At 35.5% G+C, this 14,425-nt stretch overlaps 1 protein-coding gene across 3 annotated transcripts in view; it reads right to left on the reverse strand.

Annotated features, from left to right (window-relative positions):
- Positions 1-2,933: 2,933 nt before the first annotated feature.
- GRIA4 (glutamate ionotropic receptor AMPA type subunit 4) overlaps positions 2,934-14,425 on the reverse strand; it is a 396,500-nt gene continuing 385,008 nt past the window's right edge. For 2 of the 3 annotated variants that reach the window (XM_066594081.1, XM_066594082.1), the window contains exon 16: positions 2,934-3,370. In XM_066594081.1, the coding sequence (XP_066450178.1) occupies positions 3,206-3,370 (165 nt within the window). In that variant the 3' untranslated portion in view covers positions 2,934-3,205. Of the gene's footprint in view, positions 3,371-7,442; positions 7,516-14,425 lie in introns of all 3 variants that reach the window. The other variant, XM_066594083.1, reaches the window with a different exon arrangement.

Below are 14,425 nucleotides of genomic sequence, written 5' to 3' on the forward strand. Positions count from 1 at the left end.
ACTGTGCTCTTTTTGCCCCCTCTATTTGCTAACTTACAGGCAGTAGAATAGAGAGCAGATGGATGGTAAAATCAGACTGCAATCTCGAACGATAAAAAACAGGCATGCATATCTTCTGTAAACACAAAATGGTTGGACATTCTGTAATCAATACTATTTGCAAAGTTGGTTCATCTTTGATTTTAGATACGTTGGAGTAGTTAATATATTGGTTGCAACAGAACTATTTGTGTGCACTAAAAAACTCTCAATTTCAATCGGCACTTCCTGTTTATGCTTACAGAGAAGGAGCTCTGATATGGGGGAATTAAGATGTACTGATACACCAAGTGTACTGATACACCAAGACTTTAGTCTGTAGTGCATGCGTATCTGCAAACTGCAATGCAGGAAATTAATTTCTCAAAAAAGGGAGAAAACTATTTTCTCGAAGTAAGCCTTTTATTGTCTAGCTTAAGGGGATTACTGTTGTAATAAACCAATATATTGGATGTAAAATAAAGAATATGGGCGGGAAATCGCAAACCTTTTGATGCCATTTTCTGACCTTAAAAAGTTGCAAAATTTTGTGCACGTCCTACGTGTGCAACTGTTATGCCTTTTTGTGCACTGTTTGTCACTTTACTACAAGTGGGAGGGGCTTAACAACATCGGCATCTCCCCAATGGGCCTTTGAATTTACTATAATTTATGGAAAAAACTGGCATCAATTACAGCTGAAATCTACCCCAGCTCGTAGCTGGAATAGATTTCAGTCTGCGTAAGAACTGGCCATACATGTTTACTTAGAGGCATGCTAATCTTAAAAAACTTGGCACACTTCACTCTGCATCTGCTTTACTTAGACCAACCGATAAAATGCTGTTCTAAGTAAATCACCGAATAATGAATACACTCAAATATATTTAGTGTTTTTCCTTAAAGGAGTTGTGCCAACTTCAACACTTAAGCAAATGATTGGCAAGGATCCAGTTGCTGGGATCCCATCGATTACAAGAACATGCAGATTAAATGAATGGGGAGGTAGTCGACCATACATGCTTCTACTCCATTCATTTCAATGGGACAGCTGGAGACAACCAAGTGCAAGCACTCAGGAATCTCCAGCAGTCCTATTGACATGAATGGAGAAGTAGAGTGTATGCTTGACTGCCACTCCATTAATTTTGGGGCATTTGGGACCCCTGTTCTTTTGATCAGTGGGTATCCTAGTGGTCAGCCTCCTACCAATCAGACACTCATTTCTTATCTTGTGGATAAGTGTTAAAGTTGGCACAATCCCCTTAAAGTAACTAAAATTTGCAATAAATCAAAAGTCTTGACCAGAAAACATTTCCTTACCTTTGTATTCCCTTTTTGTTCACCAGAATTGTTTAAGCATTAAAGGAATACTCCAGGAATAACTGTTATACCTGAGGGGGCAGCACAGGGCTGAGAGGTTAACGAACACCAGAGAGTGAAGTCACACACCTTTCCTTCATACTTTGGATTGAGCTTAACACAGTATATTCGTTTTTTCTGGAGTAATCCTTTAAGGCTCATGCTCCGGGGCAACAGCAGGCAGGCACAATGATATACAGCAGCAGAAGTACCAGGTACAACCACAACCGTGTGTATGGCACTGTTCCTGGTAAACCCTGAAAGGGATGTAGTGCTCGCTGTTGAACTGCCACTGATCAAGCATTATTGACCTAAGGATAAGTCATCAATGTTCCTGCAGATAATATTGTTTTGATTAATATGACACTTTTTTGAATTAACTTTTTGTCCATTTCCAGTTAACAATTTCCAAAACACTTTTTTTGAGCCCCAATTGAAAAAAAATGGTACCAAATTTTCAAATAAAGGGGTAATGGTTTCTCAATTTTGACTCACAAATGAAATAGAAAAAAAATGATAAAGAAACGAGGGCATTCCGAATAATGTAGACAGGACAACACTTCCTGTAGTTCCTTATAACAATCTTTCAAAAACAAAAAAAAAGATTTTTCACAATTAAAAGAAAAAAAATCCAACTCTATTTACAATACAGTACAGATAACCGAAAACAGGGCATGAGCATATCAGACATATCACAGTGATCGTAAAAACACCCTGATTTATCGAATAACTTAACCTATATCAACACTGTTGGTTTGCTATTGTATTACTTTACATTTGCCATCTGAAATTTCCAAAAAATTTAGAATTTGAATTAATAACTCCAGATTGCAATATTTTAGAAAGAATGTGTTTTCATTTTATTTTCAGTGGGTACAAAAACCACATTTTTTTTTTTTTACACAGAACAAGAATATAAATAATGTCCGGAACAGGGGTGACCCGTAGCTTGATGAGACTCTACACAACTGACTGATAGGACACATATTTCTGGTGGCTCAGACAAATGAGTTACATGTGTGTGTACATGTCTGTGTGACGAAATGAAAATGGAAGAAATTGACCCACAATTTAAAAAAAAAAAAAAAAAAATTGGATTTTTTTTTTTATTACATTGATGGCGTTTCTTTTTTTTTTTTTAATTAATTATTGCAATGAACAGTTCCCTAAGATGATTAAAAAAAAGAGTTGTTTTGTACTCTATTCGATTTACATCAGTTAAAAAGCAAGCATGTCATATTTTTTTCCTTTATTTCAAAGAAAAATTGTAAATAATTTATTTTTTTTTATTTTTCACAGGATTTACATGATTATTATTTCTTTTTTTGTTTTATCACAGTTATTCTTAAAGAGATCTATTTCAACAATTGGAGCTTCATCCTTTATATGCATGGAGTTTTTTATTCCTCTCAATATACTGGTTAGTAATTTCATTGAATTCTATAGCTATTTTCCTTCTTTGTTAGAACAGAAGTATTGTCCATTCTGATCCCACACTTCACAGTTTAATAAGCTAAATGACAAGTCTGTTTTTAATAGTCCCTCCAAGATAAATTTGTTGCTGCTAATATACTCTTTTCCCTCCCCTCCCCCCACCAACAAAACTAAATTATGCATTTTCCTGATATAAAATCTGAGTTTGGGTTTCCGAGCAGAGCTCATGCACACATTGTTGCTGATGATGTTTGGCGCTTTTGGACGTACTTCCCGGTCTCAGCAATATTTCTAGGTCTTCAGTGATTTTCCCATGATGTGGCTCACAGTCTGTGCTGTATTTCACTCACCAACAGTGTATAATTAAGGCACTCAATAAATTATTTGGTTTTTATGGTAGGTCCGATGCAATTACAGCCAATCCTGAACTTTGTCTAATTGCAGTCCCAGTGTGTACGGCCTTCGGGCAGTCGGGAGTCAAGACGCGGCCATTTTCTCCTACGCTCCCCGTAATGGATAATCTGGCTTTGTTTCGTATGGCTTCAGAAAAGGTCAGCTGAGTAATAAAAGAATGAATAATAAGAGAAAATTACTATATCAAATTTATCTTCATAGAATTCCACAGAGAAACATCAATAGATTATGTTTATAGTAGACATCTGCATTTTCATGTCACATTTAGAAGATGTGTTTTTTAACTTCTGAGATTAAAATTTAGAATTTTACTAGTTTTATCAATGGGACAATTTATCATCAGCTATTAGTTTATATGTCTGTATGAAATAACTATGTAATTGCCTAAAATATTAAACGTGTTAGATTATTTTGTAAATAACAAACCAATGCCTTCCATCTCTAGTATGGACTGGGTTCACATATAGCAAATTTCAGTGCTGGACACAAATGTTTCTCTGCATGCAGCATTTCGTTTTGGCTAAAGGAGAAAACAGGCGGCAAAGCTGATGCCACCAGATGCAAAAATGGCCCCATAGGAAACAATGGGATTAGTTTTAAGTCAGTTATTCAGCGTTTTGTAATATGCCAGAAGAAAAAAAAGGCTGGAGGGCTGGACATATGTGAACCAATGGTTTCCAGATTGTATCATTAACCTCCAATAAAAGAGGATTGGACAAAGGCTGTTAATTCTGCTTGATTTATTTTCCCTGTTGTCCGTTTTGGACAATCCCTTTTTGTTAGAAAGATGCTCTAATGATAATTTGAGCGTAAGACGCTCTATCGGAGAGCCCAACGGCATGTGCTAAATTTTCCTGTAGTGCTTCCACAGGGGAAATTAAAAGGATATCACCATCTTGGCTTTTCATGGCCGAGATGGAAAAACCGGGCTTTGTTCCGACCACTGCCTGAAAAAGCTGAGCACTATTTTCATACTGTAGCTCTCAGTGAAGTGAATGGGAAATACAAAAGCTGCATAGCGCAACGCAATATGTTGTTGGCTGTTTCCATAGCTCCCAGTTACTTCAGTGAGAGCTAAGGAAACAGTGCTAGGCTCCTTCCGTGGGCTTTAGTCAGGTGGCTAGTAACCATAACAGTTGGGATTGAAAGCTGAGATGGTAATACCCCATTAAACATTACACAGTTTTCATTAAAATCAATGTTGTCTATGTAATGCCCAGTTTAGCCTGGTTCTCCATTCTTACTAGTTCATGAAAATTGAAAACAGGTAACTCTCTATTAACGTAGAATTTTATATACAGTACTTGAAAAAGGGGTTTCTAAACCAGATAAATCTGATTAAGAATACATTAAAATTTCTCATTAAGTCTAAGAATCAGCAGTCAAAAAAGCTAATTTTTCTATTTTCAATTTTGTCAATGATTTGGAAAAAAGTTGCGATGAAAAAGAAGAAAAAGGTAAAATCATATGAAAAATGACATTAAATGAAACAATTGGTAGGATTTCTAACAGATATATCTACAAATATAACTTATGAACTAAAAAGTGAAGGGCTTTTTTTTTCTATTTTTCAATGCCGTATAAAAAAGGTTATGCTGTTATTAGTTAGACGCTATAACTTTATTATTTTGCTTTACTAGGTTATGTAATCTTTTTAATGTTATGTTTTTCTATTTTATTATTTCCATTTTAAGCCAAGCTACCTTATAATTTGTGTTTAAAATACTTCATATATTTCCATTTAGGAAACAGAAATGTATATTTTTATTCATATAGGATGATTATCTTTTGATAAAGTTCTATTTACCTAGAGACATATGATGCCCTAATCCAATTCACAAACATGTACATTCTAAAGCAACACGTCTACAGTAAAAGGTTTTTGCTTAGGTCTATATGGCTACAGAACAATTGAATACTTTTGCCATAAAACATAACATATAATATAAAAAAAACAGCGATTGTATGAATAACAAAATGATAATTAGGTAAATAAATATATGCAATGTAGATGTTCAAAAACTACAATATACAAGTATAATTCAAACATACTAAGTCATTGGCTACAGATGGCTACATATACTCTGGAACCCGGCTAACTAGTTGAGCTATGTGATCTTTTTGTCCCTTGTTGATGCTAAACACTTTAGATAGCTGCCATACACAAACAACAAATTGTACATTTCTTGCATTCAACTACAAAAAGTAAATGTGGGCCTGGGGAGTAAAAAATACTGAAGGATATTAGCCTGCTCCCAATGAACTCATCTCTTATTAAATGAATGTTCCCATCTTGACTAAACATTGACACAGTAGGAACACGAAACTCTATGAGGTGACCAGGAGGACAGATATATTTGGGCTTGGCTGGACTACAATGTTTTCATAACTACCACAGAATTGAATAGGAGTTAAGTGTTTCACAGTGAGCTATCCTGTTTCTGTAACTCCGGAGTCACTGAAACAGTATAGCTCTTGTTGCTACGCTGATTGTGTAACTTTCATTGACTTCTATATAAGTTAGGCTAACTTCACACGGGTGAGTGCGATACGGGGCCATGAATCATGGCCTGATATCGCGCTCACCAACATGCGATTTCCCTGTGCATGCAAGGTGTTTCTATATCAAAACCACCTCACATCACTTCGGGGAAGTAGCGATCCTCTATCATGAAGTGTCTCCAATTGTTTTCAATGGGGAGACCGTGCATCGCAATCACGCACCTAGGATGTGATGCGATGCTGCCACCGGCCCTATTGAAAACAATGGGTGATGCGATGCAAGGGCGCATCCAAAGATAGGATGTGCCACAATTTTCTCAGGCGTGAAGATGGCCTTAAGGAAATAGCGTAACAAAGCCCACTTGGAAGTTTCCAACTTTTCGATTACCAGATACAGCCAAGCCAAGAATAAGAGATAGGTTTGGGTCCAAGAAGAACCTGTAACTATCAGACTATCATGATATATCTTGACTGCAGATATGCCATAAAAGTCTGAGGTAGGAGTACCCCCTTTAATAACAGTAGGCAAATAGTATGAGCTCTTAGTCTTTATATGGTTTGCCTCAAAATTTATAACTCCTAAACATTTTTCTCGATTTAAAGAGCAAATTTTTAATCCAAAATAATATTCATGAGAGGTTAGACACTTTCTAAAGCCAAAACTCAGAAAAATAATGTAAGACCACTACAGGTTAACATATAATACCTTTCTTGTCATAGTGTGTGTTAAATCTTATTCTCCTACGGGTCTCAAAAGCAATTGTTACTTCAAGTAAAGTATCCACAAGATATAGATACCTGGTTGACCAAGCATTCAAGTAGTAAAATGCTGTCATTGAAGAATTCCACACCATTTGACCATGATGCTCAGGGAGGTTGAGAATATAAGATACTTATCGTGCAGAGGACAGCTATTTTTTCCTATTTTGAATATGGGCATTATATGGATCTATATGAGCTCTAAGTTGTAAAGAGGAGTTATACAGCATCCATAGAAGTTTTTGGGGTCATAGTATATGCTCCCAATTTTATGGCATGTTCTATCAGATGCCAGATACTAGAGATATTTACTTGTAGAATATTTTTCTAATGGAGAATGCACATGTTATATAGTGATGTACAGGGGCACCATATGTTGGCACAAAGTGTGCCTGCTGCTCTGTAGTATAGAGCCATAAGTATTACAAGTGCCATTAAAAGGCTCTGTGCGCATGATTCTGTCGTGGGCTTGACCCAAAACTCATCATCTCTTGCTTTTTAGTACAATCTTCGGAAGTAGTGCTGTGAGAGAGTACTTCACATACTGATTAAATTACGTCCATGTTGAATTTCATGGATAAGCTGAGAAGAGCTTAGCACTGATATAACCACCCATATTGGAAGTATATGGTCTACTCATTCTGCTTTCCATGCTATGTTGAATGTATAAAATGCAATAGAATTTACTTCCTTCTCAAATTAATGATAAAAAATATGATTAAAAAAAAAAGAATACATGGATTGCTCCGATATGGCTATAATGATGTAATCAGAATAGACAGCATCAAACCGTCTGTATCTTCCAAACAATTAGATCTAAATGTTTGGGTCACGCATCACAGCACATACTCATGATCAAGCAGTCATAGTGAAAAAAAGTGGGCTGCTGGGTGCGTAAGTTAACAAAAGCTGAAATGTCTCAATGATTGTAAACTTTTCAAAAACCAACATACTTTTACAGTAATGTATACTGAAGGAGAATAGCCCTGTTTTTGATGATGTGCAACAACCTTGCACTTTCTTCACCTAGAACGTAAAACAAGATAACATAACGCTTAAGGTAAAGAATCACAATGATTTGTTGCAGAATGAAAACGAATGCTAAAATAAAAAAATAAAAATTTATACTGAAGCTCAGGCCACATCACCTTTAGTCAACCTCTTCATAGCTTATCCACAGTGCATGCAGCAATTTTGTTTTTCAGAGGAAGGGGCTTAGAAATTCGTTAGGAGTAAGGGTGCTTCTAGACGGAACGATTATCAGTTAAAAAAATCATTCAAACGAGTGAAAGTGAACTATATAATCATTCGGACTAAATGTAGCCAATGACTGAACAACAAATGATAATCATTCGCTTTTCACTCGTTCATTTTATGCAGGCGTAAAAATCATCGTTGGTTAGTTCACTTATTGTTTGGTTTAAACAGCCCTCCTTCAGTCATTCTCATTCACTTATATAGCGAATGTGAGAGACTGAATGATTCTGAATGATTTCTTGTTGTAATGAGCCAACGATGTATCTGCCTGTCTAAATATGTTGCATAAGTGAATGTACTAATTCTGATGTAATTCACCCAATCAAACGATAAATCAACCCATCTAAAAGTACCCTTAGTGACATGATGCCAAGCCACGGCTGTCCTTCAGGAATGTCACAGCTTTTTATGACAAAAATAAGTTCAGCCCAATAGCCGCCTTAAATTTAGCCATGGTAAAGCAACATCATGGGGGGTGGAAAATGGGAGGGTTCACTTTTAATTTTGAACATTTAACTTTTTAGTATTTTTAATTTAAAAAATCTAAAATTATTTTTATTACAAAATGAGCTGTGATTAAACAATTGCTTTAAGGCAACACTTGATTTAAGTTTTTAAGTATTTTTGAAGCAGAAGACCATGACCAAATTGCAACTTCCATGTTAACAGTCAGGGGTCGCATTTATTTACTGTAGATCAAGAACTTCCATTTCATAAAACCTTTGACATGTCATAGAAACATGTCAGAAGTTTTGATTGGTGGGGGCCTGCATGCTCAATTCCCCACCGATCACTGAAATTAAGGGGTAGATGTAGTCAGCTGAGCACTGCGCCCCTTTCATTAGCTCTACTCCAGTAGACACCATAGGGGTGTACAGGCTCATAGAAGTCTGTACACAGCTAACCTGCCTCTCTGAGATGAGCAGACTCTTTCACAGATGCTTGGCAGAGTACTTCCCCCTTATTTTAATGATGGGTGAGGGTCTTTAGTGCTCGGCCTACTATCAATAAAAAATTCTGAGTTGTCACGATGAAATCAAACGTTTAATAAAATGGTAGTTACTCTTTAAATCGAATGCCTGCAGATCAAATCTTGAATCCTGATTGGCTTAAAATGAGTGTTGAGATGATTTATTCAATTCCAAAGGCTGGTCCACATGAAGCATTTCTCTAGCCACTGATGCCATCACTCTATCAGACTACATCTGCCACTTCCATTGCTTATACAACTCGTTAAGTGTCAAGTTAAACTTCACAACATCTATACCTTAAGTTCTCCACAGTTAAGATACTTCCCTAAAACTTAGGTTTGCATAAATACATTTTAATCACATTTACAAGCATAGACACGTCTAGAAAAAAAATCCAGCCCCATCAATTGATATTTTATAAACTTGTCAAAAATAACCTAATGTTATGTAGTCTCAACTTGACAACCCCATTCAGTATTGAGTACTAACTTCATAAACTGGTGGAGATCTACTGATATTACTGGGAAAAGTCCCAACCAGCCATACATGTAGAATTAAATGGCAGGTATTCAAATGAATGGCCATCTATATAATATATAGATGAGCTAAATCCAGTAGAGTGAAACTCTTTGCAGCAGCGCTCTGGCCTCGGACTTCTTTCTATGCTGACCATAAGCCCTTATAGGACATACAGACAGGAGTTGTCATAATAATAACTATAGCAAAGAGAACTTTGGCTACTTTGCCAATTTTATAGGCAACTTTATATGCTAAAAAAGTGACTGCCACAATAATATGTAAATAATATATAAAAATACTGAAATGTACAAATACAAAAATGTACTTGCTAATTAATGAATACTCAAATACTATTTTAGCTATATTAGCCAAATATATGACAAAATCATAGAAAAAATATAAAGAGCAAATGAGTATAAACTGAACAAAAGAAAAAAAAGGAAAATATATACACTTGTTATGTCTGAAATGGCAAATTTATACTAATTAGAGTATTTCTTTTTCGGTGTCATAAACCAACTGTGACACACTGTAACTCCCACTACAACTGAACATTTATGTTTTGTCCACACTATGTCTGTCCCACACCTCAGATCTTACAGTTGCAAGGAAAAGTAAGTGAACCTATTGCAGTTACCTGGATTTCTGCATTGAATACTTACAAAATGTGGTCTGATTGTTATCTAAGTCATAATTATAAACAAAAGGTATGTAATTAAAAATACATAAAATGCTGCTCTGTTCATGTCTATAATTGACCACACTGAGTAAACATCCTCATGGCAGGGAGAAAAGTAAGTGAACCCTTGAATTTAATAGACTGTAGATACCACTTTCACAGCAATCACCTACACCAAATGTGTCTTGTAGCTGTGAATGCCATAAGATTTGCACAACATTGCTGGGAGGACTTTTAGGCTATTGCTCCCAGCAAATTTGTTTCAGTTCATCATTATTTCTAGGATGCCTTGTGTGAACACCCCTGTTCAGGTCATGTCACAGCTTCTTGATAGGGGTAAGGTCAGGAGTTTGACTTGTCCATTCCAGAACACAATTTTTTTTCATTAACTATTGTTTAGTTTATAAGGTCTTGGTGTTGATGTTCTTTATCTTCTAAACATAGTGTTATTTAGGCTACAAATTTTCACTTTTGTTTCATTTGTCCATAAAACATTTTAGTACAAACATTTTGTTTCATCTTTATGTAGAACATTTTCCCAGAAGCAAGATGGACCACAATATTTTATTTTCTTTAGACAGCTGTGACTTCCTTTGTAGTAGCCTTCCATAAACACCATTTTTGTTCAGTGTTTTTCCAATAGTGAACACATGGACAGAAGATTTTGCAGTTTGTAGAGTCTTTTGTGGCTCTTCTGTTGTTCTCCTTATGTTCTTTCTCACCTCTTTCAGGACTATAATCTTAACAGAGCGCCTACTTCTTGTGGTTGATTTTGTTGTAACCATGGACTGATGTGCACTCTGGAATTTAGCAGTGCTTATATAACCTTTTCCAGCTTCATGCCTCTCTATAACAAGTTTTCTGAGGGCCCTCTAAAAGTTATTTGCATTGAGACATGGTTGACATTATCCAAACTTTATTGAGAAGAACAGATTTCTCAGTATGCAGCCTTTGTATGCCTTTAACCCCCCAAAAGACACGTTAAAATGGAAAAGAAAACTCCTAAAACATTTTTATTGTGGATTTTGACTTTATGTCTCCTGCAAATGTTTTTGACACAGAGCTCAGTTGCCTTCAATGTATTTTTAACCCCTGAGTGACATAAATAATTTTAGCCTTAAGAGCCAGTAAATTGTATTTTCTGTTGTGTTCCAGTTGTCAGAACTTTTTTATTTTTCATCAATGTAGCTGTATTGCAGGTTCTAGGTTTTTATAGGAACCAATTTCAGGTACATATAGTGTATTGAAAAACTTTTATAACATTCTATTATCTTTATTCTACGAGTCATTATAATTATAACAACACCAAATTTATAAAGTTTTTATTGTTTTCCCAATTCCGCACAATATAAGTAATTTTTATTTTAGGTCTATACGATTTTTTAAAATTATTTTTTATTCCTGTTTGGTAGAGGGGAGATGATCAGAAAACAGTTATTTATTTTCTTTATGGAAATTTCTGTGGTTGATGAATTATGTAATATTTTATAGTATGGGTTGTATAGATGTAGCAATATCAATTATGTTTAGTTTTTTGGTTTCTTTCATTTTGTCAATATTTAAACCCTTGTGTAAGGGGAAAAAAGTTTTCACCTTTTTTTCTGTAAAATATTTAGATGCCTGGGTCAGCAATGACTGTAGCATCTGTGGGATTAAACAATGTAGAGGAGTTATTAGATTAGCAAGTCTTCTACTTTACTCCTTTTCTGGGAGAAAAAACCTGTATGTGACAATCAGAGAGCAAATATGCTTTCTAATAGATGGGGGGATGATAACATGAACAAATATTCATGTGACCTTTTTCCTGGGACAGGGATATACACAGAAGAATCACATATCTTATCTGATGCTGCTGGTCTTCCCTCCTGCTCCTCTCTCCTCTGCACATATACTAAAAAATGACAACTGGAAATTCAGCATTCCCAACTCCACATTGAAATGGCTACAACTCTGGTTCTGTAAGGGCTATGAACAAGCTTTTTGAGTCATTTTAAAGCCAAAAATCTTAGCTTAAAAATGACACCAATGCCGAAAGCTCTGATAAAAGCAGAGCTACTGCCGTTTAAAATAGAGCAAGCTCTTTTCATCGGAAACTGTAATGTCTTTTTCCTGCAGAATGGACAGAGCTTTTTTTAAACTGCTGGTGAATTAATGGGAAAGCACTTGTGAAACTCACACTCCCAATTCGCTGAATTAAAACAGCTTTTGCCAATTTGCTTTTGGAGAACAAAGATGATCGCTCAAATTTAATTCAAAAGATAGATAGTTTTAGAGAATGACAGTTTTAGCGATCATTTTGCATAAGCTGCTAATGGGCACTAATACCCTTCAGCAGCTTATTACTTTCATTTGCATGTAAATGAGCCACTGGGAGTTGTATGCAGAGAACAGCAGGTGGTCTGTTCTCTGCATGGAGCTCCTTTGATCTGCCACAGGGCTGAAAGCTGAATACAATGTAATGAGCTCTCCCATGGAGAACACAGTGTGCAGTCCCTGCAGTCAGCTCTCCATCTGCATGATGGATTTTATGCTCACTTTTAAATCATCGTTCGTCCCAAAAAGGAAAAGATGGTAGCATTTACATGCAATGATTATCGCTCAGAAGATATAATTTGAGTGAATTTTGAGCGATAATTGTTGCGTATAAATGGGCCTTTAGACTGTGCTTGTCTATAATTGTGACTTAAATACCAATCAGAAAACATATTATTAGTAATCAATTCCAGCTAATTCCAAGGGGTTCACTTACTTTTTCTTGTAACTGCAATTTAAAAATAACAATAAAGTTATGAACTAAAATATAGCTGTTGTCAATCATTTGTACATTTTTTTTATCGAGTTCTGCAATTCATCAGAACTTGCTGATTCTTGTGAAGAAAAATGTTTGTCAGAACTAAAGTAGACTGATGCAAACTAGCATCGCATTACTTCAGCATCAGTCTGAGTTCCATACAACTTAATAAGACTTATCAACTGATCCACATTTTTACCCAATAATCTTAGTTGAATGTACCCTATTGACTCATGCACATGGCAAAATCCTGTGCACGGAGCCTGTAGGGCAGTGCACTGAGACTGTACAGCTCCTATGTATATGGACTCTGTGCCCTGCCATGTAGGCTCAGTATGTTTGGAGATATTACTCCATACATAAGGGGCCTGATGAAACATTTTTGTTTCTGGCAGATTTCTACAGAATCTTATAGGGGAAAAAATGTATTTCTCCATACTAAACCCGAGGTGTACAGAAGCACAGTAGAGGCTCTTGGACCTCTATGGCAGCTGTGCTATAGCACTATAAAAAACAGAACAGTCATATGAGTCTTTGCATGGGCCATTGCAGTGCATACCCTGCATCAAACACATAGTACAGGTGCAGCAACTACTTATCTTAGGTCTTCCAAATACGTATTGTGTTTCTTTAATCAGAACAATATAACAAAAATTAAAGATACCAAAAATTGTGTAAATCCCCAAACTTCGCTACAAAACGCTGGATTTTCTCACAAATTCAGCTTGATGCAACAAATTTGATATATTAAAATTTTCTATTTTAATTAAAATGGATTTCTATAGAGTTCAGGAAAAAATCTTCGTTAATATGGGATTATTATGTTAACCAAAGTTCATGATGTATGAAAATAAAAATGTTACATAATATAAATGCCTACATCAATGGATAATATATAATACATCACAAAAAACAGCATGCTAAAGAAAAAATATAAAATGTACATGAATATTCTTTTCATTATGATTTTAATATGGAATAGAAATTCTTAGGAATGATTTATATGTAAATTATGTAATAACTCTATTTTGTGGAAAATTTTCCCCCTCATTAAAAATAGTTTTTAAAAGTGAAGTATAAATCAGTTCACTGAGAATTTAGAGCCTTGGAATCACTGCCTGTAAATGCTATATGTAGTCCTAGAAAAATATACCTCCCAACCTTCACAGTTTCAACTCTTTTGTGGGATTGTCCTGCAGGACATTGCAAAGTTGGTGGACCCTATGTACTGAAATCATCATTCTGGGAGTATTTTATGAAGGTTACCAAGTGGATTGGGGGTGAGACTTAAAAGTGTCCCACAAATAGAGTACATATGTTGAGAGGTATTCAAAAACATACATTACTATGGTAAAATGCTTTTTTTGAAATATTTTTCATGTGCACGAAATTGATGAAAAATTCAAAACTTTTAGAAAAAATGTAAAAAAATAAAGTTTTTTTTTCTAATTGTAGAAAATCTATCAAAATATTTCTCAATGCAGATGTCTATAAGCAACATACACTGTACATCTGCAGCCAAGAAAATACGGAACCACTGAGCACTGAATTTCTCAATACTGAAAGCTTTTTTATAGCAAGCATAACCAATAGACAGACAGGTCACAACACTGCACTGCACATGGCATCACCCACTCACTGTAGTAGACCCTAGGTCCTACCCCTAAATCTTAACACTCTCGGTTCCATATACGTTGTAACCTTCTCTATATGTTGCTA

This window comes from Eleutherodactylus coqui, chromosome 1, assembly GCF_035609145.1.
Source record: "Eleutherodactylus coqui strain aEleCoq1 chromosome 1, aEleCoq1.hap1, whole genome shotgun sequence".
Taxonomy (NCBI): Eukaryota; Metazoa; Chordata; class Amphibia; order Anura; family Eleutherodactylidae; genus Eleutherodactylus; species Eleutherodactylus coqui.